We start from the raw sequence: 14,260 nt of genomic DNA on the forward strand, positions 1-14,260 counted from the left end.
GCCAGTTGTATATTTTCATGAGAATAATGTTTATTCAGTTTCTCTGCCCATATTTTAATTGTATTTTGTATTTAATTGCTATTGAGTTGTATACGTTTCTTATATATTTTGAATATTAACCCCTTATCTGATATATGGTTTGCAAAAGATTTTCTTCCGTTCCATAGTGTCAATGAAAAAACATCCAGCCTAAGAGAAAGCTTATAAGAGTTTATTTAAGCCAAACTGATGATAATTGCCAGGAAGCAATAATCTCAGCAGATTGAGAAAATACTCTGTGATTTACAGCTTATTTTATATGTAGAATCAAAGGAGAAGGGTTACATGAAATCCAGTGGTGGTATATTAAGGGGGTGGGAGAAAACAAAGTGGAAAGGGGGGAATCTCTGGGTTTGGGTAAGAGTAAATTGGAGAGACAGGTACTTTTTCACATAGGTGGGTACAAGATAGTTAATAGTTCACTTTTTATAGCACGTAGAGATGGTAATCAGGGGAAAAGAATAATAATGAGGGTTTCTGTAGTTTCCTGCTCTGGTCTGGCAAAAGGGATTACTGACATTCCAAGGGCATGTTATCTTAGATGCAAAAAGACAATAGACAGGCTCATTTAAGGTAAAGACTGACCTTTGTCAAGGAAGCCACAGGTTAAAGAAATGATTTCCCACCATGGCCCACCTTAGTTATGAATTTTTATGTTCACTCTACCTTATGTGGTTATTCTCAGTCTCCTGAGCTTGTCAGGTTTAACTTGTGGCCCCCTTTTCCATCCACAATAGGTTACCTCTTCATTTGTTAATAGTTTCTTTTGCTGTGCAGAAACATTTTAGTTGTTTCTGTGCAGAAACAACTATTTGTTTATTTTTCTTTTGTTGCTTGTGCTTTTGGTGTCATATCCAAAAAAAGTCATTGCCAAGACCAATATCATGAAGCTTTTTCCTTATGTTTTCTTCTAAGGGTTTTATAGTTTCAGGTCTTACATTTAAGTTCTTAATCTATTTAGAGTTAATTTTTGTGAGTGGTGCAAGGTAGGCACCTAATTTCATTCTTTTGCATATGAATGTCCAGTTTTTTTCCAGCAACATTTATTGAAAAGACTGTCTTTTCTCCATTGAGTACTATTGGCTCCCTTATCAAATATTAATTGACACATGAGTTTATTTCTGGGCTTTCAGTTTTATTCCATTGGCCTATATGTCTGTTTTTATGCCAATACCACACTGTTTTGATTACTATAGCTTTGTAATGTAGTTTGAAACCAAGAAGTGTGATGTCCTCAACTTTATCCTTCTCAAGATTGCTTTGGATATTCCAAATCTTTTGTAGTTTCACACAAATTTTAGGATTGCTTTTTCTATTTCTGTGAAAAATGCCATTGGATTTTTGATAGGGATTGCATTGCCTCTATAGATGGCTTTGGGTAGCATGGACATGTCAACATTATTTATTTTTCTTATCCATGAACTCAGAATATTTTTCCATTTGTGTTTACATCAACTTTTTTAAAAAAATTAATATCATGTAGTTTTCAACATATATATATCTTTCACTTCCTTGGATACATTGATTCCTAAGTATTTTATTGTTTTTGAAGCACATATCTTTACAGATAAATGTTTTCAATTTTGGGGGGAGATATCCACGAGAGGGATTGCTAGGTCATATGATAGTTCTAGTGACTTTTCTTTAACCAGACATTCTTTTTGCATGGGGGTTGTACCTAATATAACAATGTTTATCTTAGTCATTCTCTTTTCTTGAAAGTTCTCGTAACCAAAAATGAAAGTTTTGAATTGGTTTAATAGAGGCTTTTTCATAAAACTTTGGAATCTGCTCATTATTTGTCAAAAAAGTTGTTTTTAAAACTTATAAATATTAGTCTATTATCTTAGAGACATTACAATGAATTGTTTTCACTAGCCATTACTAGTTCCTCTTCTTTTCTCCCCTTTCTCACATTGTCTAATGAAGACACCAAAAACTAGTTAAAACAATAGGAGGGAAAAAAATACATAGTATTGGATTTCTTCCTTTGAATTGGAGAAAATTAAGAGGAATTTTTCTCTGGGAAACGTAATATCCTCCTCATAGGCATGAGGCCTTTGGAAAATGTTAGGCATGACCAGAGGAATGAGTCACGGGAGACCAAGATTGGTCTATTATAATTTATTTGGCGTGTTTGAGCTGCGGGAGGTCAGGCTAGAGCAGAGACAAAAAACCATAACCTCTTCCAGCAAAGAGTTTTATGGAGTTTTATAGGACGGGGTAAACAAGGCTGTTCCCCCTTCAATAACAAAGAGTTTCAGGGATGAGCAAGCCCACCAGCTCCATACCCTGGCCCCAGGTCGCATCCAGACCACCCAGGTCTGTCCAGACGCCCAGGTTTGCTGATCACAGGCCCCTAGGAGATAAAGCAAGACAGGAGGATCAAGACAAGATGGCTTTTCTTCCCTCCCCTTCTTCCACTTCCCTCCCAATCCGGTACAAGCCATTGTTTCTCAGACTAGTTGTATAGATTCATCAGTGGCTCGGCCGCTCACAGCAGCTCACGGCAGTTCTCACCAGCTTGCCACTGGCCGCTCCTGGAAGCACACGGTAGCCCACGGCAGCTCACGCTCACAGCAGCCCAACTCCAGGGAGAGCCATTGTTCACAATCTTAGCTATAGAAGGTGGAGCTCACTGGCCCATATGGGAATTGAACCAGTGACCTTGGCGTTAGAAACACGGTGCTCTAACCACCTGAGCCACTGGGCCAGCTAGACTAGATGGCTTTTAAGATAAGGTTTCTGCTCCTGGCCTAAATATGGCTTAACAGAAAATACCAGTAAGATCTCTTGAAAAATTAGGCCTTATTCTATGTATGAGAGGTTGGACAAAGGATTTTAAAAATTGCCTTTTAGATTTATTAGAAAGGAATCTGGAGGATTCCTCGAAAGTTGTGGTTTCTACATAGAGCAAGGAGAAAGGACTTAAAGTTACCCTCATCAAGAACTGATTGTCTTGGGCCGGCCCAGTGGCTCAGGTGGTTGGAGCACGGGCTCTCAACCACAGGTTGCCAGTTCGATTCCTCGAGCCCCTCAAGGGATGAAGGGCTCTGCTCACTGCAACTAAGATTGAACATGGCACCTTGAGCTGAGCTGCCGCTGATCTTCTGGATGGCTCAGTTGGTTGGAGTGCGTCCTCTCAATCACAAGGTTGCCGGTTCAACTCCCGCAAGGGATGGTGGGTGGGCTGTGCCCTCTGCAACTAGCAATGGCAACTGGACCTGGAGCTGAGCTGCACCCTCCACAACTAAGACTCAAAGGACAGCAACTTGAAGCTGAACGGCACCCTCCACAACTAAGATTGAAAGGACAACAACTTGACTTGGAAGAAAGTCCTGGAAGTACACACTGTTCCCCAATAAAGTCCTGTTCCCCTTCCCCAATAAAACTCTTTAAAAAAAATACATCATTTCTGGTATGTATGACATGGTATCTCGTTGTGGTTTTGTTAATATTCTTTTCAAGTAATTTTATTTTTAAAATGGAAATAACTATTATGTTTCTATCTTTGCTCATTGTAATGCGTTCAGATAATGCAAACAGCTATCAAGATGAAAATGAAAATTGAAAGTTTCCCATATCTCCATCCACCCAGTGATAGCTACGGTTAACTTTTGGAAGGAAATTCTTGGAAAATGCCTACCGTTCTCACTTTCTAACTCTTATTTACACAATCTTCAGATAATTGCTTAGAAACAGTTTTATTTAGTTGAATGCTTCTGCAATCCAGACTATGCCTTAGGAGAAAAGGAATAACCGTTGACTGAGTTCCTATGAAATGCCAGGCACAGTATTACCTTATTTAATTCCAAACAGCTTTTTGAGGATGCTCTTATTATCATTCTAGCATAGACTGAAATGGAAGCTGAAAGATGTTAAAAGTAACCTACTAATAAAACTAAAGTCATGATTTGCCAACCCAAGTCTGGCAACTGAAAAACTGTTTATTTTTTTTAATTTTAACATGCAACATCACTTGGTGAATTATGTCTTTATTACAGTTTTTATTAATTCAGTTAATCACTTACTTTAAGCAATTTGTGGTGAATAACTATAAGGACAATTCAATAAAGAAGTGAATAAGAGAAAACACATTTCAAAAATGCGGTTATTAACTATTGATACTGTGGATCTGTTAAATACCTTTAAAAATTCTAACAGTTTTATTGAAATATAATGGACAGCCAATAAACTGCATATATTTAAGATGGACTATTTGATAAGTTTTGAAATATGAATACACCTGAGAAACCATAATGGTAGTAAAGACAGTGAACAAATGAATCATGCTCAGAAGATTCCTCATACCTCTTTGTAATTACTTCTTTCTTCCCCACTCCTATACACTCCCATCCCCAAACAACCACTGATGTTCTTTTTATTGCTATAAATAGTTTGCATGTTCTAAAATTTTTATAAATAGAATCATGTAGCGTGCACTCCTTTCTTTTTAATCTGGTTTGTTTCGCTAAGTTTAATTATTTTGAGAGTCGTCCATGTTGTAGTGGATCTTAATAGTTTGTTCTTTTTTATTGGTGAGGAGTAATTTCATTGTATAGATATACTATAATTTGTTCATCTGTTCACCAGTGGATCGACATTTGGGTTGTTTCCAGTTTGGGGCTATTCCAAGCAAAACAGGTATAAACATTCATGCACAAGTCTTTGCACAGAGACACAAAGGTAATATGGTAAATACCTAAGAGTGAAAAGGCTAGATTATATCATAGATATATGTTTAGTTAATTTTAAAATAGTTTTTAAACAGTGTTATTGAGATATAATTCACATACCTTATAATCTATACAATTCAATGAATTTCAGTTAATTTGCAGAGTTGTATAACCATAAACCAGTTTTAGAAATTATGTTTTGTTTTGTTTTAAGATTTTATTGGGGAAGGGGAACAGGACTTTATTGGGGAACAGTGTATAGTCCAGGATTTTTTCTTCCAAGTTGCTGTCCTTTCAATCTTAGTTGTGGAGGGTGCCGTTCAGCTTCAAGCTGTTATCTTTCAGTCTTAGTTGTGGAGGGCGCAGCGCAGCTCCAGGTCCAGTTGCCGTTGCTAGTTGCAGGGGGCACAGCCCACCATCCCTTGCAGGAGTTGAACAGGCAACCTTGTGGTTGAGAGGATGCTCTCCAACCAACTGAGCCATCCGGGAGCTCAGCGGCAGCTCAGCTCAAGGTGCCATGTTCAATCTTAGTTGCAGGAGGCGGAGCCCACCAGCCCTTGCGGGAGGCAACCTTGTGGTTGAGAATCCACTGGCCCATGTGGTAATCAAACCGGCAGCCTTTGGCGTTAGGAGCATGGAGCTCCAACTGACTGAGCCACCAGGCCGGCCCCAATTTTAGAAAATTTTTGTCACCTCAAAAAGACCTTTGTCTCTATTTGCAGTCACTCCTTGCTCCTACTTTTAGCTCCAGAAACTTTCTGTTTCTACAGATTTGCTGTTTCTGAGTATTTCATGTAAATGGAATCATACAATATGCAATGTTTTGCATCTGGCTTATTTTATTTCATATAATGCTTTTGAGATTCATGCATGTTTTAGTATGTATAAGTACCTTGTTCCTTTTTATTGCTGAATGGTATTTCATTGTATGCGTAATACCATATTTTGTTTCTCCATTCGTCAGTTGATGGGCATTTGGGTTGTTTCCCAGTAATTGGATATTATGAATAATGCCCCTATGAACATCTGTGTACAAGTCTTTAAGTGGCTATGTGTTTCATTTCTCTTGGATAGATTCTTAAAGGAATTGTTGGGTTGTAAGGTGAATTTATTTGTAAATTTTAAAGGAATTTTTTAAAAGAACTGCCAAACTATTTCCAAAACAATTGTACAAGTTTAAATTTCCACAGCAATGTATGAGAGTTTCAGTTCCTCTGTATCCTTACCAACACTTGTTTTTGTTTGTTTTTTGATTATAGGCATTCTAGTGGGTGTAAAGCAGTTTTTTATCGTGGTTTTAACTTACATTTCCTTAATAACTTATGATGATGAGCATCTTTGCATGTGGTTTTCATGCACATATCTTCTTTCATGAGGTGTCTATTCGAATATTTTGTCCAATTTAAAAAGTTTGGTTGTTTGTTTTCTTATTATTACGTTTTGAGAATTATTTATATATTCTGGATACAAATTTTCATCAGCTATATGTTTTGCAAATATTTTCTCACAGTCTATGCCTTGTCTTTTTACTCTTTTAACAGTGTCCTTCTAAAAGCAGACATTTTTAATTTTGATGAATTCCAATTTATTGATTCTTTTTCTTTTATGAATCATGTTTTTGATATCATATGTAAGAAATCTTTGCCCAATCCAATATCATGAAGATTTTCTCCTATGTTTTCATATAAAAGTTTTATAGTTTTTAGGTTTTACTTTTTATATCTGTGATCCATCTTGAGTTAATTTTAATATATGGAGCAAGGTATGGATTGGAGTTCAGTGTTTTGTTTTTTTGTTTTTGTTTTTTTGCATGCAGATATCTAATTGTTCCATCACCATCTGTTGAAAAGATTATCCTTTCTCCGAATTGCCTTTACACCTTTGTAAATAATTAATTATTATATATGATTGAATCTATTTCTGATATCTCTATGCTATTCCACTGATGTATTTGTCTATCTTTATGGAAACACCACAGACTGCATAAATGTAACTTTATATTAAGTATTGAAAGCAAGTAGTAGAGACCTCTAGTGTTCTTTTTCAAAATTGTTTTGGCTATTCTATGTCCTTTTCATTTCCATGTAAATTTAAAAATCAGCTTGGGATTTTGATTGGGATTGCACCAAATCCATATATAAACTTGGGGAATATGGACATCTTAATCATATTGGGTCTTCTGACCCATGAACAAAGTATGTCTCTCCATTTATTTAGTTCTTTAATTTCTCTAAGTTGAGTTTGGTAGTTTTTAGTGTATAGGTCTTGCACATGTTCATCAGATTTATCCCTAAATCACTTAAAAAATTTAATTGTACTATAATGGTATTTAAAAAATTTCAATTTCCAATTGTCTTTTGTTATTATATAGACATACAATTGATTTTTGTGTATTGATCTTGTAGCATCCTGCATTCATGCTAAATTCATTTATTAGTTCTACCCTGTTTCCCTGAAAATAATACCTAGCCGGACAATCAGCTCTAATGCATCTTTTGGAACAAAAATTAATATAAGACTTGGTCTTGTGTTATATTATACAAGATCCGGTCTTATAGTAAAATAAGATCAGGTCTTATATTAATTTTTGCTCTAAAAGGTGCAAAAAAGGTGTATTAGCTTCTTTGTAGATGTTATCACACTTTCTACATGGATGATCATGTTGTTTTGAAATAAAGGCTGTTGTACTTTTTCTTTTCCAATCAGGATTATTTATTTTTTTTGTCTTGCCTTGTTGCAATGACTAGAACTGCCAGTAAAATACTGGATAGAAGTGGTGAGAGTACACATTCTTTTATTGTTCTTGATCTTATTTAGTCTTTTCCTAGTTAGTCTTTCACTATTCATTGTGATGTTAGCTGTAAGTTTCTTTCGGTCTATGCCCTTTATCAGGCTGAGGAAGTTTCCTGCTATTCCTAGTTTATGGAGTATTTTTATCAGGAATGGATGTAAGATTTTGTCAAATGCTTTTGTGCATCTATTGAGATGATAAATCGTTTTTCTATTTTAGGTTGTTAAAATGGTAAAGTACATTGATTGATGTTTGAATATTAGACCAATCTTATATTCCTGGGATAAACCCACTTGGTCATGATGTATTTTATATTCTTTTAATATACATATCCTTTATACATATTATATATCTTTTTTCAATATTATTGGGTTTCATTTGCTAAAATTTTATTTCGATTTCCTGTGTCTGTGTTCATGAAAAATATTCGTCTGTAGTTTTCTTTTCTTGTAACATCTTTTGTTTTGATATCAATGTAATTCTTGCCTCATAGAATGAGTCCAATAGAATTTGCTCCTCTTCAATGTTTTGACAGTTTGTTTAAAACTGATATTATTTGTTCCTTACATGTTTAGAAGAATTCACCAATATAGATTGTTTTTTTTATGAAAACATGTTAAACTTCCAATTCACTTTTTAAAAATTGGATATAGGGCTATTTGTGTTTTCTGTTTCTTCTTGAGTGAGTTCTTGATAGTTTGTGCCTTTCATGGAATTTGTCTATTTTCATGAAAATTGTCAAAATATTTTTCATAATAGTCCCATTTGTTATCCTTTTAATATCTTTAGAATTTATAGTGATGCCAACTCTCTTATTAACATTGGTAATTTGTATCGTCTCCTTCTTTCCTGATCTGTCTGGCTAAAGGTTTATAAATTTTATTGATTTTTCTCCAACACCCAGTTTTGGTTTCATTGATTGCTCTATTGTTTTTCTGACTATTGAATAATAATAAATTATTTCATAATTTTTTTGGTTTTCCATTCCTATATCTTAGAACACCTGTACTTTTATCCACTTTTTAAAAAAAATGTATTGGGGAATATTGGGGAACAATGTGTTTTTCCAGGACTCATCAGCTCCAAGTCAAGTCATTGTTTTCAATCTAGTTGTGGAGGGTGCAGCTCACTGGCCCATGTGGGACTCAGACCGGCGACCTTGGTGTTATAAACACTGTGCTCTAACCATCTGAGCCAACCAGCCGCCCCTCCAATGATATTTTTAAATTTATTTTTCAATTACAATTGACATAAAATGTTATGGTTTTTTCAGGTGTACAACATAGTGATTAGACTTATCTTTACTTTATGAAGTGATCATCCTAATGAGCCTAGTACCAATCTGACACTATACATAATTGTTACATATTATTGATTATATTCCATATGCTGTACTTCACAGCCCCATGACCTCTTTTATATTATCCAATGATCTTTTGAAGGAATATGGGTCATTTTTTCATTTTTACTATTAAATATTTTTATATTTATAATGTAATATTGATATGTATGAAAGACTAAATATATCTTATTTATAGGTTAAGTATAATCAAATAAACACCTGTGAACTTGGTGGATTACTTCTATACCAGTTAGATCTCATCTATTCTGATTTTACCCCCACTTTATCACTTACAGGGTAACTTCTCTTAAAGTCATGGAGGGATTTGATTGTGTTATTTTAGGTTTTAATGGTACCTGAGAAAAATTGTTCTCAGTTATTATCAATCAAGTTTGCCTGTCTTTCTAAGCTAACATTCACTGAGTGCTTGCACTATAAAAAGGCAATTCTTATTACTGTCCTAATAATCAGACGCGACCATTGTCTCTTCTACAGATAAAGTTTGCTTTAAACCTCATTCAGCAGAAAACCCAACACTAAAGCACACGTGGGTTTATTTTTCTCTCTCAACAAGAAAATCTGAAGTTCATACTATAAGACTAGGAAGGCGGAAAACAGTGTCACATATAACATGATGTCTTCTATTAGATTCCCTAGAAGCAGACTCTGAGTTAGGGATTTATGAGCATGTGATTTACTAAGGAAATATTCCCAAGAAAGACTGCTAAGGAAGTTGGGCAGGACAGGAATGGACAGGAATCTAAGTAAGAATGTGATCTTCTGATGAAGTCTAGCAGAGGGTAACTTCAGCGTGAACCTTATAGGGGAATTTTTGAGTGAAATTTAAGACAGTTATTTCACCCAAGACAAGGAAGCTGGGCTTTCAAAAGCTTTGTGAGGCTGATGGGAAGAATGCAAACTCACAGAAACTTTAGTCTCTCCGTGCAAGAGGGCAAATCAGCATCAGTACCATAGAGCAGTTCTTATAAGAAGAGCTGCAAATGTTGGATATTGAAAGCACCCAGAAGATGGTGGTGGTGGTGGTGGTGGTGGTGGTATGGGTATGTGGTACACACAGATATATTATCAAAGAACCCAATCTAAAGGAATGTAAGGGGATTTGGGCAGAACACCTATATTGTTCACTACACCAGAGTTCTTCCAACTTTTCCTCCTGCCATTTTCAATGTGTTGGCCTTTGTCCCCATGCTCATCATCTCATGGTCAGAAGTTGGCTGTTGTACATTCAACCTCGTATCTATAGTCTGGGGTAGGAAGAAGGGGAGAGGGTGAAAGACTGACAAAGGACATGCCAGTTGAATATGTCCCCTTCAAAAAAGTTTTTTTCAAACTTATCTTGCCTACATTTATTGTCCAAAACAATATTAAATGGTTACTACATCAATTACATGGGAGTCTAGGAAAGAGTGTGTTTTTAGTTGAGCATATTGCTTCCCAGTACAAAACGAGGTTCTGTTAGTAAGGACATTGGAGTGGTGATGATGGATATTAGGTAAGCAACTACAATATGTGGTACCTCCTCATTTTATAGAGGATAAACAGAGATTAAGAGAGGTTACATAATTTGTGAAGTTGCATCGACTGTAAAGAGTAAACTAAGGCTATGTTTTTAATATGCTGGCTAGTGATTCATGCATTCTTTTTATGGGAGTGTCCTCTGGGCTAGGGATTATAATTGGACTTGCACAAGTGTTTCATCACCTTGGCACCTCAACAGGAAATAGCTCATTCATTCTCTCTCTATCAATTGGCTTTCATTTTCATCTTTTGCATTCATTCCTCAGATTCTTAAATCCCTTAGCTCCAACCCTGACTACTAAGGGATTTGGAACAACCGAATTTACCTTCTTTGGCTGACATCTACAGAAGGAACGTGTTTAGCATGACCTTGGGAATGGATATATGAATAGCTCAAGGGTGGGTACTAGGGCATGAAGACAGAGAATTCAGTCCTACTTCTTTCCTTAATGAGAAACTCACATTGACCTCTCTCACCTTCAGGCAATTATATACTGCAGAGTTGGAGTTTTAATACATATTGTATGTGTTTTAAGTCCCATGAAGACAAGGAACATAGCTAAGGTTTCTTTTGTGCTTTCATGGTGCCTAGCAGAGTCCAGCAAACATGGCATGTATTTAAGGACTAACTGCTAGAAGATAAGATTTCTCAGTTATAAAGGTGATAGTATGAGGAAAGAATGAATTTTGAGACAAGCCTGTCCCAACTCCCAGGGGAGTAACCTACTTGAAGATTTTTCTATCCACCATGCAATTTCTCAGCATGAGGCACAAAGATTGAAATTGTTATTTTTTTGGCTTGTTTTGTTCTGTATATGTGAGGGTTCTTAATCAATCTTTTTAGACTTTAACCAGCTGTTGCATTCTAATTAAGTTACCAATTTTCTTTCCAAATCCCCCAAATCTCAACTCTCAGTTTTCTTCCAATTCTAAGTCACTTGTTCAAATGAAATTTTCTTGACAATATTTCAAGGTATTTAATAAACACATAAAAATCTGAAGACTATAAATAACACGAGGGAAAATAAGTTTTGACATAATTTTCTTTTGATACATGCAAAAATTCCTTCCAGTAATGTGTTTATGGACCATTGAAAGACATGTCCTACTCTAGATGCAGGTAAATAACAAAAGACCACCATACATTTGAATATTGTAATCAAATAACATCGACAATAATGGTGGTGGAAAGTATTTTTTAGGAAGAGGACTATTAAACCTGGAAAATAGATAGTCAGGTTGAAAGGTATCTAAATAAGGAGTGAGAAATCTCGGGTTAAAGTTCTAATGCAGGTGCATGTTGGCTATTTGATCTTGGGTTAAAGTCACTGAATATCTCCTGTATGTTGATCACCGAGATAGACACTGGGTGTACAAAGGTGAAAAAGACACAATCCCTGCTCGGGAAAATCACAGTAGTTTTGGATCACCAAAAATATCAGACAAATAAACAACTCCAGATACCAAGATTGGTGGATTAGGATATGCTTCCTTTTACTTAAGAATTTCAGAATGTTAAGTCATTTTTTGATAAAATCATTATGGCTTTACATACTTTTGAAAAATAGTTTATTGAACAATATAAACAATGTAATGGATATATTTGGTTATTTAATAATAGTCATTTTAAGTATATCATACAGATGCACAAGGTCAACATTTAGTGTTTTTCAAAAGGGCTGACATAAATTCTGCTTTTATTTTTGTCTCTATAGTACAATTATTGACAAAGTAATGAAATAAAGATATGTTCTACAATTATTTGCCCCCACACAGTAATTTTCAGCCTCTTTTATCTCTTTTATCTTTTGTTCCACCAGCAATTATAACCAGTAGATCTCAATAAATGAGAAATAAAAAAGCCTACATTTTTCCAGAAAAAGTCATTTCATACGTATTCTTTTATTATGTTTACCATTTATTGTTAGTGTTAAGCCTATGAAAAATTGTACTAGAAATTGCTAAGGTCTTAAAATAAGCAAAATCTATTCCATTAGTAGTTGAAAATGTTATTTTATGATTGAGTATAAATTTTACTCACAGTAAAACATGAAGATGTTTAATAAAAATATTGCCATCAATAGGTTTATGTAAAATTTTACAACATCAGGTAGACAAAGCAGAATAAAGGTGTTGGCATGCAGATGTCAGGTGACATGAAGCTCAGGGTGTGCCAAAGATGTATTAAGGACACGGTTGGTCAGAAGAAATGAAGAAGGAACAGAAATCAAATGAATGTTTCATAGTAAGCAGTGTCATTGGGAAGCCGGCCAACAAAAAGACTTGTGCACATGGGAGGAAAGGATTAGAAGAAATTTTGTCCAAGGTGACAAGGATGTTAAGTCGTTGGTTCCTGGAAGCCTGAATCAGAAGGACATGGTATGCCACAAACATAAGGGATAGCCAGTTACTGACATTATAATGTTAATCCTGTGTCACAACTAGGATCTACTAGATTAGAGGACTTCCGGCCCCACCATCGTACTTACTTTTGTTGTGGCTTAGTGCTTTCTCAAAAAATGTTTTAGTTTGTTAGATATTCCTACTGATTCCAATTCTATGTCTGAACTAAAATTTATTTCACTTCCTAATGTAAGAGTGCCTTGTTTATAGTTAACTCAGTCTATACAAATCAGAATTTTAAAAATGCAACAATTAATTAGAGGTGAAATTATTCACTTTACAAATACTAGATTTATTTTTCTTCATTTTAAAATTACCCTTGCCTTTTTCACATATTTATATTACCTGCCTAGTCATGTAGGCATCTGAAGTTTCAGATTATCTACAAACATGGTGTTTTATTCCAGTTGTGAAATAGTCAATCTATGAAGCATCTTATTGTGTTTTTACTAGCAACTCTAGTGTTTGCAACCAGGGAAAATTATGTCCCTATGTAGCTCTTTAAAATGGATCCTTGTCTAAAATGAGACTTGGGATAAGACCCTTGTTTCTCTCCAGAGGTCTCAACTATAAATATGAAGTTCCTTCTGTACTGAAAGTAGCAAAAAGTAAAGGTCTATATCTCTTCAGAATGTTGGTGGGTCTCTTTACCAACACCATATTTAATACACTGATACTTGTATTCGGTATGCAGTGATACAGAGGGAAATAAAAAACAGAACTGAAGGATTACAAAAAGTATTTTTATACATGAAAAGGAAAATATTCCACAGTATGCTAAGCATTCTCTATTTCCTTTAAATGTTATCTATTTCTCTTTTTAAAATTTCTCATCCCTTCTTCAGTGGTAGCTATTTGGGCTACCAACCCAGCGTCCACAGCTTTCCATCACATTAAGTTTAAGAGAGCTTAAATATGATATTCTCTCTATTTGAACCCCCAGTTTGGTCCCCTAATTTAACTAGAGCAAGATGGTTATCCTTTACTCCTATAAACACTCCAGGATTGCTCTTACATTCAAATGAAACGTATTTGGAGGAGGAGGGCTCCCTGTGAAGCAGAAAGAAGGTCTGGTCTGGCAACGGGTCTTCACATTTTTGTAGCTTAGGAAACAAGAGAGAAAGCAACCAATATATGAGTGGGAAGTCCAGAGTCAACTTCACATCCCTGTGTTAGAACCTAAAGGGGAATAATTATTTGTAACGGTATTTCTAGCAAGCCTGCTTAATTACTAAGTAGGGGATGGGAGGGGGTGGAAGTAAGAAGTAAGCAGAGGGTCAAAAAGGGAGGATTTGACTTAATTCACTGACAGTATACTTTCAGAGACATTATAACTTAGAATGACTGGATCTGGGTGCAACAGTTCTGGATTTGTACTCCTCTTTTGCCCTGTATTATCTCTGAGACCTGGCCTTAATATTTTAGTTGAACCAGTTTTCGAGATCAGTCAAACCCCAACTTACTCACAGA

At 35.4% G+C, this 14,260-nt stretch overlaps 1 protein-coding gene across 1 annotated transcript in view; it reads right to left on the reverse strand.

Moving 5' to 3' along the window:
* Positions 1–11,864: 11,864 nt before the first annotated feature.
* IL33 (interleukin 33) overlaps positions 11,865–14,260 on the reverse strand; it is a 36,666-nt gene continuing 34,270 nt past the window's right edge. The window contains exon 8 of the mRNA XM_081066759.1: positions 11,865–13,893. Coding sequence (XP_080922885.1) covers positions 13,690–13,893 — 204 coding nt within the window. The 3' untranslated portion in view covers positions 11,865–13,689. The remainder of the gene's footprint in view (positions 13,894–14,260) is intronic.

The sequence above is a fragment of the Rhinolophus hipposideros genome (assembly GCF_964194185.1).
Source record: "Rhinolophus hipposideros genome assembly, chromosome: 11".
In the NCBI taxonomy this organism is placed as follows: Eukaryota; Metazoa; Chordata; class Mammalia; order Chiroptera; family Rhinolophidae; genus Rhinolophus; species Rhinolophus hipposideros.